The sequence below is a fragment of the Phascolarctos cinereus genome, unplaced genomic scaffold, assembly GCF_003287225.1.
Source record: "Phascolarctos cinereus isolate Bilbo 61053 unplaced genomic scaffold, phaCin_HiC Scaffold_5;HRSCAF=322, whole genome shotgun sequence".
Classification (NCBI taxonomy): Eukaryota; Metazoa; Chordata; class Mammalia; order Diprotodontia; family Phascolarctidae; genus Phascolarctos; species Phascolarctos cinereus.
The window spans coordinates 316,821,021-316,836,234 of record NW_027555958.1 but is presented as its reverse complement, the minus strand read 5'-3'; the positions used below and the strand labels follow the sequence as shown (position 1 = coordinate 316,836,234).

The 15,214-nt window shown below is 37.3% G+C and overlaps 1 protein-coding gene across 1 annotated transcript in view; it reads right to left on the bottom strand.

Moving 5' to 3' along the window:
- Positions 1-1,807: 1,807 nt before the first annotated feature.
- Positions 1,808-15,214, bottom strand: part of CLTC (clathrin heavy chain) — a 74,822-nt gene continuing 61,415 nt past the window's right edge. The window contains exons 22-33 of the mRNA XM_020991837.2: positions 14,741-14,898; positions 14,424-14,588; positions 14,150-14,257; positions 13,896-14,063; positions 13,629-13,778; positions 13,399-13,530; positions 13,195-13,305; positions 12,022-12,192; positions 10,961-11,182; positions 9,557-9,577; positions 5,104-5,179; positions 1,808-2,865 (exon numbers count right to left, since the gene is read on the bottom strand). Coding sequence (XP_020847496.1) covers positions 2,741-2,865; positions 5,104-5,179; positions 9,557-9,577; positions 10,961-11,182; positions 12,022-12,192; positions 13,195-13,305; positions 13,399-13,530; positions 13,629-13,778; positions 13,896-14,063; positions 14,150-14,257; positions 14,424-14,588; positions 14,741-14,898 — 1,607 coding nt within the window. The 3' untranslated portion in view covers positions 1,808-2,740. The remainder of the gene's footprint in view (positions 2,866-5,103; positions 5,180-9,556; positions 9,578-10,960; positions 11,183-12,021; positions 12,193-13,194; positions 13,306-13,398; positions 13,531-13,628; positions 13,779-13,895; positions 14,064-14,149; positions 14,258-14,423; positions 14,589-14,740; positions 14,899-15,214) is intronic.

Below are 15,214 nucleotides of genomic sequence, written 5' to 3'. Positions count from 1 at the left end.
TGCCCGTTTTTACTGAACTTGTCTAGACAACACTGAAAAATTTGCAGACAAAAAAAGAAATGATAGAATACCTAGCTATGAATCTATCATACCAGTACTTTGTTTAGATCAAAATATGTGACTGACTCATCTAAATACTTCATTTTTAACTGAGGAGCTTCATTTTTCACTAAGCTATAGCATAAAAGCAGAAAGATCTCTGGAGGAAACCCAGGATACTCCCCTAATTCCTGTGTAGCTACACCTAATGTAGAGGGTGAGAGGCAGCATGGTCAGTAGACCAGAGGGCTTGCGTTGGAAGTCAGGAATACAAGTTCAAGTCCTGCCTTGGACTTACATAAGCTGTATGGCCCTAGGAGGTCATTAAGAATGTAAGTCACAAAGGAGTAGTGCTTATCTGCATTAATGGAGGGGGTTTTTGCACCAGGAGTTTCTCACCAATTAAATCAGGTCTGCACCAAAAAGAAGGTGCATGCATATAATGAATGCCTTTTCTTACTTGTCAAATTTGGCCTTCCCCCATGCCACTACAGTTGCCTTACTTATCTTTCTTTACTAGGGACCCAAATTAAAAGCACTCTCCTGACCACTGAAGTTGAAAATGGATGGCCAAAATAACTCACCTACACTCTCCAAATAGATTTCCCTTAGATGGGAACCTGATGTGAATTTAAAGCCACACACTTGCAAACTACAGTTGCCACAACATGCCACAAAGTTATAATGGGGAAAATGAAGGATTACTTTCCTATGGAGTCTACCTGATGGAAAGAGTAGGGTAGAGTAAAAAAAGAACAAGACTCAATCTTTATACTTTTTATGTTAGGTCTATGAAGATCATACTCTTGACGTAATCATGAAGTCAAAGCAGGATTTTAACAGGGCAACATAAAGAATAAAAACTAGAATTATATAAGTTTTACTTATTAGTTTGCTTTAACACCACTAAGCTCTTCTCACATTGATTAGGCTAAATATAGTAACAACAAAAAAAAAGGGACCTACTCTACTGTTCATGGCAATTATTCCTTTAGCCATTTCATAAACTGACTTTTCTAACCAATCTTATAACTACTGGTAAATCTATACGCGGATATAGAGAACATAAAATATCTCATGCCAGTGCTCCTATAAAGCAGAAAGATAACTTGATTAGTTTTATTCGAAGGACTTGCTTTTTACTTTTCTATGAATCAGGTCTTCACAAATGGCTTCAGAAGTTGGCATCTGAAGAATGAAACAAGCTGATTTAAGTTATCTTGCGTGCTTGCAAATTTTTTAATAATTTAATCCATTAGTAACTGCCATAAAATGTAGCGGTTTGGTTTTTTTAAAAAAGTAATTTATCCCTATTTGGGGTGACCTGGTAGAGAGCGATGATACAGAGCACTAACTGCATGTTCAAACAGGATAAAAAGTATTCGAGAGTCAAACATTAAAGTTTTTATTTGAAGCTAATATTAAGGCAATTTAACATACCTAAACATGATCTGTGAATTTAACTGAAATACTTGGATACAAATCTAAAGTATCACTCAGTTAAAAAACTGGAGAGATTGCTGAAATGTAGTCAAATTTACATTGCCTGGTTCTTTTATTGTATAGTTATCTTAACTACAGGAATTCACATCGTAGAATGCATAGTGTTGCATTATTTGATATGGTCTCAATCTTTATTCCTCCTCTCTATTAAGATACCCTGCTACTATTTCAGTTTCTGCCCAGTGTGAAACCCCACCAAACCTGTTGATCTGGCTTATGTTAAGGTTAGGAAAATACATAATTAAAACTGCCGTTATACAGGATATGTCCACAGTCCAGTAATTTATTTTAAATTTGAGTAATTTCAAATTGCACAACCAAAACTGAACAGCAATATTTTGTTTGAATTCTCTCTTCTGTACACTCAGTGATCTAAAACACCACAATATCCAACATACACAAACCTCAGGGAAGGATTAGTAAATACACATGGATTGGAATCATGGTGCTCTTTGTTCCTGAATGGAATGGTCCCACAAAAAAAGCACAAGATACAACACAACATAAGGGCATCTGTTACATATGGAGTGAGCAAAACACGCTAGCATTTCTATATGTGTAACTTTAAACCTGCATAGGTTAGAGGGCCTTTTATGCTCATTTTAAAATATCAGGCAAAGTTGTCTGTATGCATTTTAAAGTAATTGGAAGAGCTATGCAATCCAACCAGTGTAGGAGATGCTGATTAGTGTTGTCTTTGTTGTCATTGGCAGTCTTGCATGGTCAAATACCGATTTTTGCTTTAGCTTTTCTTTGAATATACAATAAGACTTAAATGCATTTAGACAGTACATATTTTAAGCTTCTCGCGTACACTGAATTTAAGAGATTTGATATTAGAGTTGTTTTTGTTTTTTTTTATAAACACTACAGAGTGCAAATCAAGTTCTTCACAACAGACTGTTTGAATGTTATGCAGTTCTGTAAAGGAGGAGGGGGAGGAAAAAAGCCCACATGAACAAACATTTAAACTATTCCCCTTTGAAAACAAATTCTAAGATGATGTGGAATGTGAAATAAAGGTTCAAACATAGGTGATCCAAGTTTGCTCTAGGAAAAAAAAGTCCTTCATGAAACAAAGGTTACAAGAACACGAAGCAAAACTCTGTTGCTTTTTTCCCTGTTACAAACTGAGAGGTGGGTTGGGACGGTGGAGTTTCAGTAAGAAGACAGCCAGCTCCAGTATCCATTTTCTGCCTCACATGCTGTACCCAAAGCCAGGTTGTGGCTGCCCGTAGGGGGGAGCGGTGTAGCCATAGCCAAAAGGTGCTTGAGGAGGAACTGCCACACTGGGCCCTGCTGTCAACATCAATTGTGGCTGACCTATAAACAAGAAGGAAGCAGATGTCATTGCCATGTGAAAATGGGGTTCTGATACCAAATGAAGCTCAGTTGTTAGAACAAATGGGATGAAACCGTTCCCTTTTATGTGCAAGCAAATTTATTCTATTAAAGGAGGCATTTGGCAACATTCACAAATGAGAAGGTAAGCTTATCAAAATCACAACTGGGATTTACTTTTATTTATTATTCACTCAACTATCTTTTACTGGCTACCATATGAAAAGTGCCATTGTTGTTAAAAAGATACAAAAGAGCCCCACCCCGGCCTTTGATGACCTTACAGTTTAGAAGGAGAAAAGATGTATACAAATAACTCAGCACTACTGATAGAATAAAAAAGTTTAAAAGCACACAAGCATCCTATTGAATTAGCACTTCTAGCATGGAGAGCATCTGGGAAGAGTGTGGATTTGAGCTGAACTTGTAAATACTGGTAGAATTCTGAAAGAGAGGGGGGGAAAGAGGCTTTTGCATAAGAACATGAAGTAGGAAAAAAACAAACCCCAGATCTGGAAAAGCACCAGTGTCCAGGAGCATGGAATCACCCAGCTTAGTGGAAACAATAGGGTAATAAACAATAAAGAGATTGGATCAGAATACAGATCCCTTAACATTGTCTTCCATATATTTAAAATTACTCTCCAGTCCAGATGAGAGGTATGAGTTTTAATTAAGGTCCAGATGAGAGAGAGGTATTTTAACTAAAGTGGAATGGAAAGGTGGAAACACTAGAAATCAACAGGAAACAGAGAAGATGCAGGTGAGCAAAGAAGAGGACAAAGACAGATGTTGAACCTAGATAAAGGAAAATAGGGGTTCTAGGAAAATAAGCTGGCTAAGAGTTTTTTATACATATATATATATAACTTAAAATAGTTGTGTCTCATTTTCTACTAAGTAACAGGCCTTGTATTTCATAAATTAATCTCTATACTGGCTTCAGAGAACACTCATTTTAAAGATTCCATTCATCTTGAAATAAAGCAATGAAGGCTATCTACTCACTGAATACAAAAATTTGGGCAACAAATTTTTAAAAGCTTTTTAGTTTAAATTTTCAGATCAAATAATCTATTTACTTTACCAATTTGCCCAAGATTAAACTTGTTATCCAAGAAATGACCTGGGGATTCGTAAATAACAGGTTAAATAAATTTGTTTAAAGAAGTAGCAGCATATATCCATGTGAATGCATGTATGAAGGTAGATATGTATATGTATATGCATGTACATATATACACACATTTATTTGGGAGACAGTATCCATATCTTGCCCAGCTGGAAGTGCATTCACTGGTCATTCATGGGGTCTAAACACAATAATGAGTGACACTGCTTTGTTACTGAGCTAGGTTTGTTGCACCTCCTTAGTCTGGTGTCCCCCTGTTATAAGGACTCCCCCATATTGGTGCAAGACTTAGTGTGGATACACAATTGCCTTAGCCCTACTACAGCTCGGATGTTCTGCGATCAAATGATTCACTAGCCTTAGCCCCCCAGTAGCAAGAATTATAGGCATGTATCATCATGTTTGGCAGCAATGCTATGTTAAAAAAAATTTTTTTCCACAGACAAAATTCTTCAATTTCTAATTGTTCCTTAAGCTACTGAGGAAATTCAATGTATTATTTACTTGACAATATTTATTAACTTATTAAATACTACATATTTTTCATTCATTAGTCAGTCAACTAGCTATGGGTCTACTATTTGATAGATGGAATCAAAAGAATGCTGATAAATGACAGCCCTTCTATGAATCTCTAATATTAATCTGAGAATTAAATGTTATAAAGAAACAAGGCAATTTTGCTAAGCTCTATACCTATATAGTAGAAATTTAGATGAAGGGTAATTCTCTACCCACCCCCTTCACTGTTCTGAAAAATTGATTCATCTAGATATATCATCACTGCAGGAATAGTAATTTTTTTTAACACTAAATAAGCAAGCAGGGTTCAAATAACATGACCTATTTAGGAGTTGTGTTCAACATGAAAATGAGTAGTGCTCTGAGAAACTTTTCATGGGTTTACGACTGGTTTCTTAAGTAGTAAAATAGGCTGATGGTCTTCCTTTATTTTGTCATCTCATAAACCTTGCTATTAAATGAAAGCTACCTTTCTTACTCAACCACTTCTGTTCCTATTTTGTGGCATATTTATTAGTAAAGTTTAAATCAATCCACTGTTTTTATCTGCAAATAAGAGGCATTACCATAAACAATAGGTTGTGTCTCTGTAGCCTGCTCCTCTTCTTTCCTCAGAGATTCAGAAGCATCCAGTTTATCCACCTGAAGGAAAACAGGTAATGTTAATCAACACCCAAAAAGGCTTCATACACCTATTTTTTTTTTCTGGCAGAAAGTGGAAAAGCCTTAAGTGTGTTAAATACTGTCAAAACCGGACTTGAAAGAACATTCTCAGGCCCCCTCAGATTCAAATGGTTATGGTCATACATCAGTCAAGGTTGTTTTTCAGCACTGTTGTTATAAACCCTCAAGAAGGAGGGATTTATAACTGTCAAAAGCTCACGCCAGGCTAAAACTGGACATGCTAGGATGCAGCCTGAGGGAAGGCGGAAGAGGAGAGGGAACCATTTAAACTGAAGTTTGCCTCCTACTTAAATGGGACCAGAAGAAATTGATGAATTCTTGGAAAAGAGGAGAGCATCCCTCACCAAAATAAAATAACTTTCTAAAAAAGTAAAACCAGCAGGCTAACGTGACAAAGATTAACAATGGGATTGTAAACTATACTTTGTCAAGACTGTATGGCTCCAGATGACACAAGGTAAGTCTTTCCTGAAGCTTTCAAGACCTAAGTTAACTCCAGGTTCATTTTCTTTTTTAAAAGGCTACACATTAATATTACATTATCTCTACCTAGCTTTATTTTGACCAAACTCTTTTTGTACATGTAACTATACTTTTATTTAAAGGCCAGAGAAAGACTATGAGAGGCAGTGTGGTATAATGGAAAGTTGGCCTGGCTCAGAAGGACCTGGGTTCAAGTCTCACCTCTGACACATCAGTAGTGAAAACCTGAGGCAGAGCAGTGCCTAAAGTTACTCAGAACAGCAAATGCAGAAGAGTTGCTGATCTGTGCTGATAAACAAAGTTCCTCATATGGGAAATTTCCCTATACCAATAAATCACGGATGCAGGCCCACTCTGCGAAGACTAATAGACTAGCTACTTTGCTAAGTGGCTACAGTCACACTAATTACCAAATACGTGGAAAGGAAGCAAAAGGACCCCCAAAATGGGGCTGGGAAGGGATCCACTAGCTTAAAGGAAATGTGGAGTGGGACATGGGGAGCACTGTAAGCAGAGGGTGTATATGTGTGTGTGTGTGTGTGTGTGTGTGTGTGTGTGTGTGTGTGTGTAAGTAAAAGGCAGGCAGTAATCTGTGTGCATGTTTGTGCATACATGAAGGAGGCAGACAGTAGAGAAAGAGGAGAGAGGAGACAGAGGGAGAGGAGGCAGAGAGAGGAGAAAGGAGAAAGAGGAGAGAAGAGAAAGAAGAGAGCCCACATGTGGTACTCATGTGCATGCGTGTGTGTGTGTGTGTGTGTGTGTGTGTGTGTGTGTGTGTGTGTGTGTGTGAGAGAGAGAGAGAGAGAGAGAGAGAGAGAGAGAGAGAGAGAGAGAGAGAAAGGCAGGCAGTAACATGTATGCATGTTTGTACATACCTGAAGGGGGCAGGCAGTAGAGAAAGAGGAGAGAGAGGAGAAAGGAGAGAAGAGGACAAAGGAGAGGAGACAGCCCATGTGTGATGCACATGCATGTGTTCGTGCACGCGTGCACATGTATGTGTGTGTGTGTGTGTGTGTGTGTGTGTGTGTGTGTGTGTGTGTGTGTAGGGGACATGCAGTAATGTGCCACTGGGGACTGACCAACATGTGAGGATACGAAGAACAGCTTTGGTCTATCATTACAGATGGCTAAGTCTCCCTATCTTACTAGGTTTTACTTTCAGAACATTATGTACATAATTTCTCAAAATTATGGTACCTCGATATATAGTAAAGGGGAAGAAAGTTTAGTATCTTTCAAAAAGGTATGTGGAGTTATAAACACCAAAATGTTATGAAAAGCTGTAATAATCAAGAGATATATAGGGCTGTAAAAGTGTAAGCCTTGGCTCTGAGGTTTCACAATGGAAAGCATGACAGCCAGGTTTGCTTCACACACTTACTAGCTGTGTTACCCTGGCCAACCAACTTAACTTCTCTTAGCTTTAGTTTCTAATTTGCAAAATGGAGACAATAGCCATAGTACCTACCTCACAGGGTTGTTATGAAACTCAAATCAAAGATATATATATAAATATAAATGCTTTATCAACTTTAAAGTGCTGTATGTACTAGTAATTAAAGCATTAGTTACTGTTTGGTTTCCCAAAAGTTAACTCTCTGCCCATAGTGGATCCAATAGTGAAAGGTTTCCATGTACTTAATACTTTATATTATGCTATAATCCATAATAATTATGCAAAAGACCAGTTTACCTATAGAAATTAAACCGTAAACTGAAGGTCAACCATAGACTCTTCAGATGAAGTGGGGTTATCCTTCCCCAGGAAAATGTTCTACAAAAGGCAAAGAAAGGAATATTGCAGCCTAGATGTTTGTGTCCCAAAATACCCTAAAAAAATGACAAGCTAAACACTAGTATTTAAGCATTATTATCCAAAAGTACATTTCTGCAAACTAGAGTTAATCCGTCAAAAATAAATCCACAGCTCTCGAGTCTGTTAATAAAGCTCTATGCCATCAAATTATTACTCGGGATCTTATGAAAATTCCCAGAATCAAATCATGCTGAGTAATTTACTCAAGCAACTATTAAAAAAAATTACAAATGTTTATAGATTTTAAGAGGGAGGGGGAAATCTTAAGTAAATGCCTGTTTAAAGTCCACATTAGGGTAATATGCTCAACATAACTCCTGTTATAGAGAAAAATGGAAGATTTAGACACGCTAGAATGCTGAAATACCCAAGCACAGACATAGGCAGGCTGGGCACAGGAAAGGAGGAATACTGAAGGGGTAGCATCAAGCTAAGCAAAAAGTTTAGATTTTTCCAGACACAGGGACAGCCTCTGGCACAGAAACATCCAATTTTAGCTTTCATTGACCCAGTTTGCTTGAATGAAAAAGCAGAGAATGTTTTAATGAACACAAGCTTTTGTTAAAAGAGCTGTAACAAAAGTTTCTGATCCTTGAATAAAAAGACAAGTAAGCATGTCACTGGGTTCAGTTCATCCACGCTATTTGAAAGATCATTAAAATGTAAAAAGGCTTTTCCACAAAGACTGCAATAAGCTGCAGAGGAAAAGTTAACATGCAGTCAGTTATTTTGTGTATGTGTGCATGAAAAAAAGGCAAAAGTACTGAAGCAAGAAGTGAGGTCTGAAGATGGTTGTTGCCATACAGGCTCCCAAGAAACACACACAGCCCACAGCAATGCTTTAGAGTTTCAGAAATAGTGTGATGTAATTGCAATGACTGTTGTACATGCTCAGTTTAAACAATGCATACACTGCAGTTCAATTACCCATTTTTCACACACACGCTTTCTTTACTGCCTTGCTTACTAGCTGCTGAAGAGCCTCACACACAATGTATTTTACTCAGGTTTGCCCTAAGTTCCAGTGGTGATTTCATTTGGGTTTAATATAAGCCCTTCCAAACGCTTTTAAGAATTTGTGTCATCCTCCTTCTGCTTTCCCAGCCCCTGGCCACCAACCACATTCTTTGAATGTGATACAAGTTTTCAGTCTTTCATTTATATTGGGATGCAGACAAGTCTAATCAAGGAGGCAGGGGCTATAAACAACATTTATAAGATCTTCCTAGGAATAAACCAACATCAGGAAGAGAACAAACTGATAGGGGTTTTAAAAGGTGTGCCTGATGCCAAAAAAAGATAGCTGCTAATACTGCGGTCATCATAAAATGAAATATTCCATGCTGGCTCAGCAACAAAATATATCAAGTTAAATTTTATTAAAACTTATTTTTTACTAAAAAGAATTTCATTTTTTTTCTTGAGAATGAACTGGCACCATAAGAACTGGACACCCAGAGAAACATGAGGAAAGTCACTTCGGAAGCAGCTAGTATCTTCTCTCTACTTTCAGCAAAAAAATTAGTAATAATCAAGAGATCAGAAACTGGATCACAGTCCTTCAATGTGAAGTAAGAAAAGCCTTTAGGGCATATATTTTTCATCAACTGTCAGGCAGGGTTACAAAGTCAAACCAGAGGCTGTTTTAATTTAATTAGTTCCATGTATTTGAGAGAAAATCCTACTATGGTCCAGATGCCCTGACAGAGAAATCTCTTATACTTTTGGACTGAATAAGGAAAACAACTCAGCATCCTATTTTTTAAAAGACATTTTTAAGAGACTGTGAACCAACTACTGATTAGCCTCCTGCCCTTCCTAAAGGACTATCAGCCGATTAGTAGCAAACATCTACTAATTTCCTACAGCTCTATTGTAGATATGTTTCAAAGGACTTGCAGAGGCTTTAGTGAAATTTTGTTGGGGGGAAAAAAAGCAGCAGCAGCAGTGTAGAAAAGGTAGGAAGGAAAAAAAATCATGCAGATTTCTTAGACTTAGTCCTCCAGACTTAAAGATGGAAAAGAATCAACTTTCACCTTTTCCTTTATTGCATCAACCTGCAAAGGAATTCAGAAGGTGCAGCTTAGAAAAAATTAAATTCCATATTGAGCATAAAAAGGTAGAATCAGCAACAAAGGTTTAGGGGAGAAATAATTCACCACTAAAAAGGTACAGGAGAAGTGAAAATAAAGGGCACACTGGAAGCAAACTTTAGAGTTAAATTAGTTTAACTTCAAAGTCTATTGCAAAAAAAGTGTATTTATACTAAAGTCTGTGAGAAGCAGCTTAATCCGCAGTAAATGTATAGCACTTAATTTAACAGTGGCTAAGAGCCCCTCATCACAATATTAGCTATTAAGCACATTAGAAGAGATCTCTCTGACTATGGAGAGAAGGTAATATTTCCTTAACTAACTACTTGATTTCTGCAGCACTTTATTGATAGGTCTTTTTTTTTCTTTTTTGCTTAAATTAACTGAATACGTTAGAACCTAAAAAGTAGTTATTTGAAGGAAAAAAGAAACAGTAATTTTATGTGAAGCATTACAAAAATTTTCTTTAAAAAACAAATAACCAAGTATGCCGATCTGATGAGTCACCCATATTTTAGGCACCTATCTTACTCCTTAGGATAGGATAAATAGGTTCTCTATGTTAGAATAATAAAATCACTAGATGAGGGAGTGGGGTAAGGAAGGTACAAAAATCTTTGTTGGTCTACAAAGGCTTTCTTTATTGCAAGACCTGAAACTAAGCCCAGAGGAATTGTAAAAGAGTAGAGAAAAGTGCCTTTATTCTTAATGTATTTACATAAAAGACAGCAATTCCAAAAAGGGAAGCTTGGTAAGACAAAGTTTAACAAATGGATAATTAGGCCCCCAATTTAATTTACCTGTTAATGTATAGTTAAGACAATTTCCTTTGATAGTCAATACCATCAGTTGCAGCCTATCAGAAAAGTATGTGCAACTTCCTAAGGCCGCAAACATACTGTTACTACTGCTAAAAAATCAAGCTACAAAAGGATATAATTGGCATAAAGGCAATTCATTTTATTAGTTATAAACATCTGGCTAATGGATGTGAATTATTACTGAGACTTCTCAGTTTGGAGGAAGGACTGTTCTGAAGAAATGAATTTCTTCACCAAGAGATAAAAAGGGTGGGGAGGAGAGGAAGAACTTAGAAGTGACCTTACTCATGTATACACAAGGATGATATACTGAGAAGTCATTTCCAGTGCCTCAGAGATGTCAATGTGGACAGGGTAGGGAGGTAGGGGAACCTGAGTAACAAGAATAAGAGCCATTTTTACATAACTGATTTGAAACAAACTGAATCTACTTAAAGAATCTCAACTCTGAAATCTAAGGCTACATGAAATTTTGCATTTGCTTGAAGCAATTATTGATGAATATGTTTAAAAGATATCTCCTTACCTTGGACAAGTATTCCTTCATGACCTGGATAAAATAGGGCATGGCAAAGTCCATGATATTGTGCCTCCAAGCAGTTTCCAACACAACATCTGGCCTTAAGAGATCATAACAGGTGAAGAGACAAGCTCCAAAGCACTCTCTCTTTTCTTCCTGCAAAAACCACTGTAGCAGCTCTTCTGCCAATTCTGTATCTTTTGATTCAGAAGCATACTGCATTGCATCCTAAGAATAAGGAAGGAAATTTTTTTAAAGAATAACCAAACCAGACTGCTCAGAGGGCAACCAAGCAACCTAAATCAATGCGCTCTGTGTGTGTGTGTGTGTGTGTGTGTGTGTGTGTTAGAAAGGAACGGACTAAATTCTATTATGCATCAGGGTTTTAAAAATCATGAAAGGAACAGAATGAGCCCCTGAGGCCCTTATGTTAAGGAGGACATGGCACCCTCAAAACATATTACATTGATTTTAGTCAAGCTGGATGAGAAAATAGATCAATACTACTTGTGCAAAAATTAAGTTTAACCCCAGCTTACTACTTTAGTTTTGTGAGGCTTTTTTTTTTGGAAGTGGGGGGAGGCAGGAGATGAGGAGTAGCAAAACTCAGTAGAAGATTTCACACTAGGGGTAGCTAGGTGGCACAGTAGATAGAGCTCTGGCCTTGGAGTCAGAAGAAACTGAGTTCAAATCCGGTCTCAGACACATAACACTTCTTAGCTGTATGACCCTGGGCAAGTCACTTAATCCCAACTGTCTCACCAAAAAGCAAAAAAAGAGAAAGATTTCACACTGATAAATTCATTTTGCATTAACTAGGTTGCACTGGAGACTAATATACTACTTTAAGAGTTAAATACTTTGATCTTTCCCATGTGAGAATTTTGATGTCTTCCTTCAGGTATACAACAATGATCGTTTTATAGAACACAAAATCTGAAAGTATCCCTTATGATTAAGACAAAGGTTCATAATCCAGTCTTGGAAACGGTCTTTTTTCAAGTTTTTTTTTCTATTTACTTTAGCTTAGACCCCCCCTCTTCCCTTCCACTCTTAACTTTATCTACCTTATAAAGTCGGTCTTTCTTGCATAGCTCTACACTCTGTTTCCAGCGATTGTTGCCTTTGAAGAGATATGCAGCAATTCTTCTAAATTCAATGAGCTCATGTTTCTCCAAACGTTGAGCAAGAGAAATATTATCAAAATTGTCATACGCATCTATTGACGTTCTCAGTGCCTTAAAAAAAAAATTAGAACAAACCAATGTAACATCTTTAAAAAGATGTGTTCAGTCCTACTCTGACCACAGGCATTACTGAGACAAAACCTGCTATAATGTTTTGTATCTAAATACTAGCCATACGAATAATCCACAAGTTTCTTCCATCTAAGTCTGTTTGGACTATAAAAATGTTGATAACAAAAGCAATACTTTGAAGGTTTGATTTTCTTTCAAACATGCTCAAAATTGGCAAACAATCTGGATTTGGTTGTGAGGTTTTTAGATTTGTGCTCTGCAAACCAATTTCTGTTCTAGGGAGAGAAATGGACCTGGTCTAGACCAAATGCCTATTACCTTTGTTGTCTTAAGAATCCTCACTAAAAAATTTGATACTCCATGAATTAGGTGTGTATAGGAAACTTAAGGCTCAGAGACAGTAAATGATTTGCAGATGACTAGTATTATCAGGGTCAGGATTTGGATCAAATACTTCAGTCACCATACCAAACTGTCTCACTACTTATAAGTTAATGGCAAGAAAGTAGAGAAAAAAGAAAAAAAAAACCCAGAATAAAATGACTAGAACTGTATTTCAAGGTAAAACTTAAGTTTGGGGAGCTTAAAGGGCCAAACATTTTCAGATTCTATTCTTTATGTTGCTATATAAGGGTAGTCAAAGCTTTTCCCTCCACCACCATCCCCTCTCCCAAAAAAAAACCCTCAACAAAAACAAACAAACAAACAAAAAACCACTTCTACTAGGGTTTTGGAGCATTCTGCTTTAGTCATTTAAGCATTTATACATGAAAATATCTCAAACCTCATAGTATCACTGTTTAGGCTCCAAGTCACATGAATAAAACTGAATCAGTGTTATAAAAAACATTTTATTAGTTACAACCTACTTTATAAACCAGAAGGAAAGAATAAAGTAAAAATATAAGGCGTTCCAATTTACCCATTCTTCCTAGAACTGTAAGTGTTCAGAGGCATACCAAAGAGCCAAAAATGTTTTACCTGGTAATCTTCTTCTGTAATGAAGAGGTTATTTAATGATTCATTCACTGATTTGTTGTTATGGTTTTGAACTGAGCGTAGGTATGGTTTAACCAATGGAAGCTGTTTAACCTTTGAAACAAGATTATGGAGTTAATGTAGCACATTTTAAATCCAAGTTACTTAGATGACCACCCTCCAAGAAGGATTAGTTAAAACCATTACCTTACTGAAATAGTTGACAGCACGAGTGTGATCCAATCTTGGAGACAGTACCATCAGAAGGTCATTTAGTAGCAGAGGCTTGAATTCTAAATAGAATTGTATTGCTCTATAATACAGTTCCACATTGGCTACCTGAAATGGGAAGATTCAAATATAGGTTGGAGTTAGGTTTATTTTAATTCAAAGAATTCAATATATAAAGATTTCACATTCTGATGGCACATTTCTACCTTGGTAATGATATCTTTAAATTGTCCTTCTTTCCATGCATCTGTTGGATGATTCATCATAGTAATTATGGCATTGTCATATTCTTCATATTTATCATATAAAAATACCAGCTCTGCCCAAAGATGTGCTTGTTCTGCAGCCCTTAACACCTGTATATAGGAAAAAAGATTAAGGTACTAGTAAATGTGGGCTAATTCCAATTAATACATTTCAAATAGAATAGTATCCAGTATTACAGTTTTAGCTATTCAACAAAGATAATCTACCTTTGGAATATTCACTCTGGACCAGAACAACTCCAAATGTTCCCTCATTTTCTGTGGCTTGAATTTCGAGTAGAGAATTGCTAATTCAGTAAACATTCCCATGTGGGCTCGCTCAAGCCCCAGTGCTGCTTCCAACATGGTTATCAGTTCTTCAAAGTATCCTCGATCCTGAAGGAAAGAAATGCACCATTCAAACAAGGGCTGTTCCCTGTGGTATGTGGGGGTCGTGCATGTCAAAGACTCTCCTTCATTACCTGATAGTAGTTTATGAGCTCCTCTAGTTCATCCGCATGCACCACAATATGAAGCCCACACATCTGGGCCAAGCGGAACTCTTTCCCATCTACACAGGCAAAGCAGACCTAGGAATATGAAATACAGATGACTGTCTATAAGAAAACAGGTATATGGCTGGCTGATGATCTAATGTAGGTATGGGGCTACTGAAAGATCACTCCTAAGGAAGAGCAAAGGTCTGAAAGCTTATCCTAACTTTTTAAAGAAATCTGAAATTATGTTTCCAGGTACCTCCTTCCACGTTCTAGTGCTGTTAGCTTTCCGGGCCCCATCGACAGCTGCCTGATATTCACCCAAGTGAACTAGGGTAGATGCCAAGCGACCAAAATTGGAAACATTGTTGTACAACAATTTAGCAGCATCATACATTTTCTCATCATAACAACGGTCCCCAACCTGGGGGAAAAAAAAACAACAGTTGGTTATTAGTCTCAGCCATATATAATTCTCCTTCTACCTAGCTCCTGAGCTGTGATTTGCTGATCCTAGTCAGGCTTCACACAAGAGCTATTCAACAGCTCCTGAAAGAAACAGAACAAGAACCTTACTTGTTGAATATGAGCATTATTTGGCCCATTGATGAATTCCTCCAGCTCTGCAAGGCGATTGGTCTTAGCCAGAGCAAAGATCAGTTCCGTTTCTACATAGGATTCACGGGCCTTCTTGCGAGCCATTTGCAGGTACTTAACCAGTTCTTCCCAGTTGCCTGGAGACAGAAAGAAAAATAAACTACATGGAAAATCCCCCTGGAAAGCCCTATTAATAAAGTGAAGAATCTTAAATGGTATCATTTCACTTCCCTTAAAAAAAGAGCTTCCTAGGGGCAGCTACATGGCACAAGTGGATAGAGCACAGGTCTTGGAGTCAGGAGGACTGGACACTTGACACTTACTAGCTGTGTGACTGCACAAGTCACTTAACCCTATTGCCTAGCCAAAAAAAAAGAGCCTCCTACAGAACAGTGATAAATTAGATGAGTCTCAAATTATTCTATCTTCTGCCATAACAGCACAGATTTAACC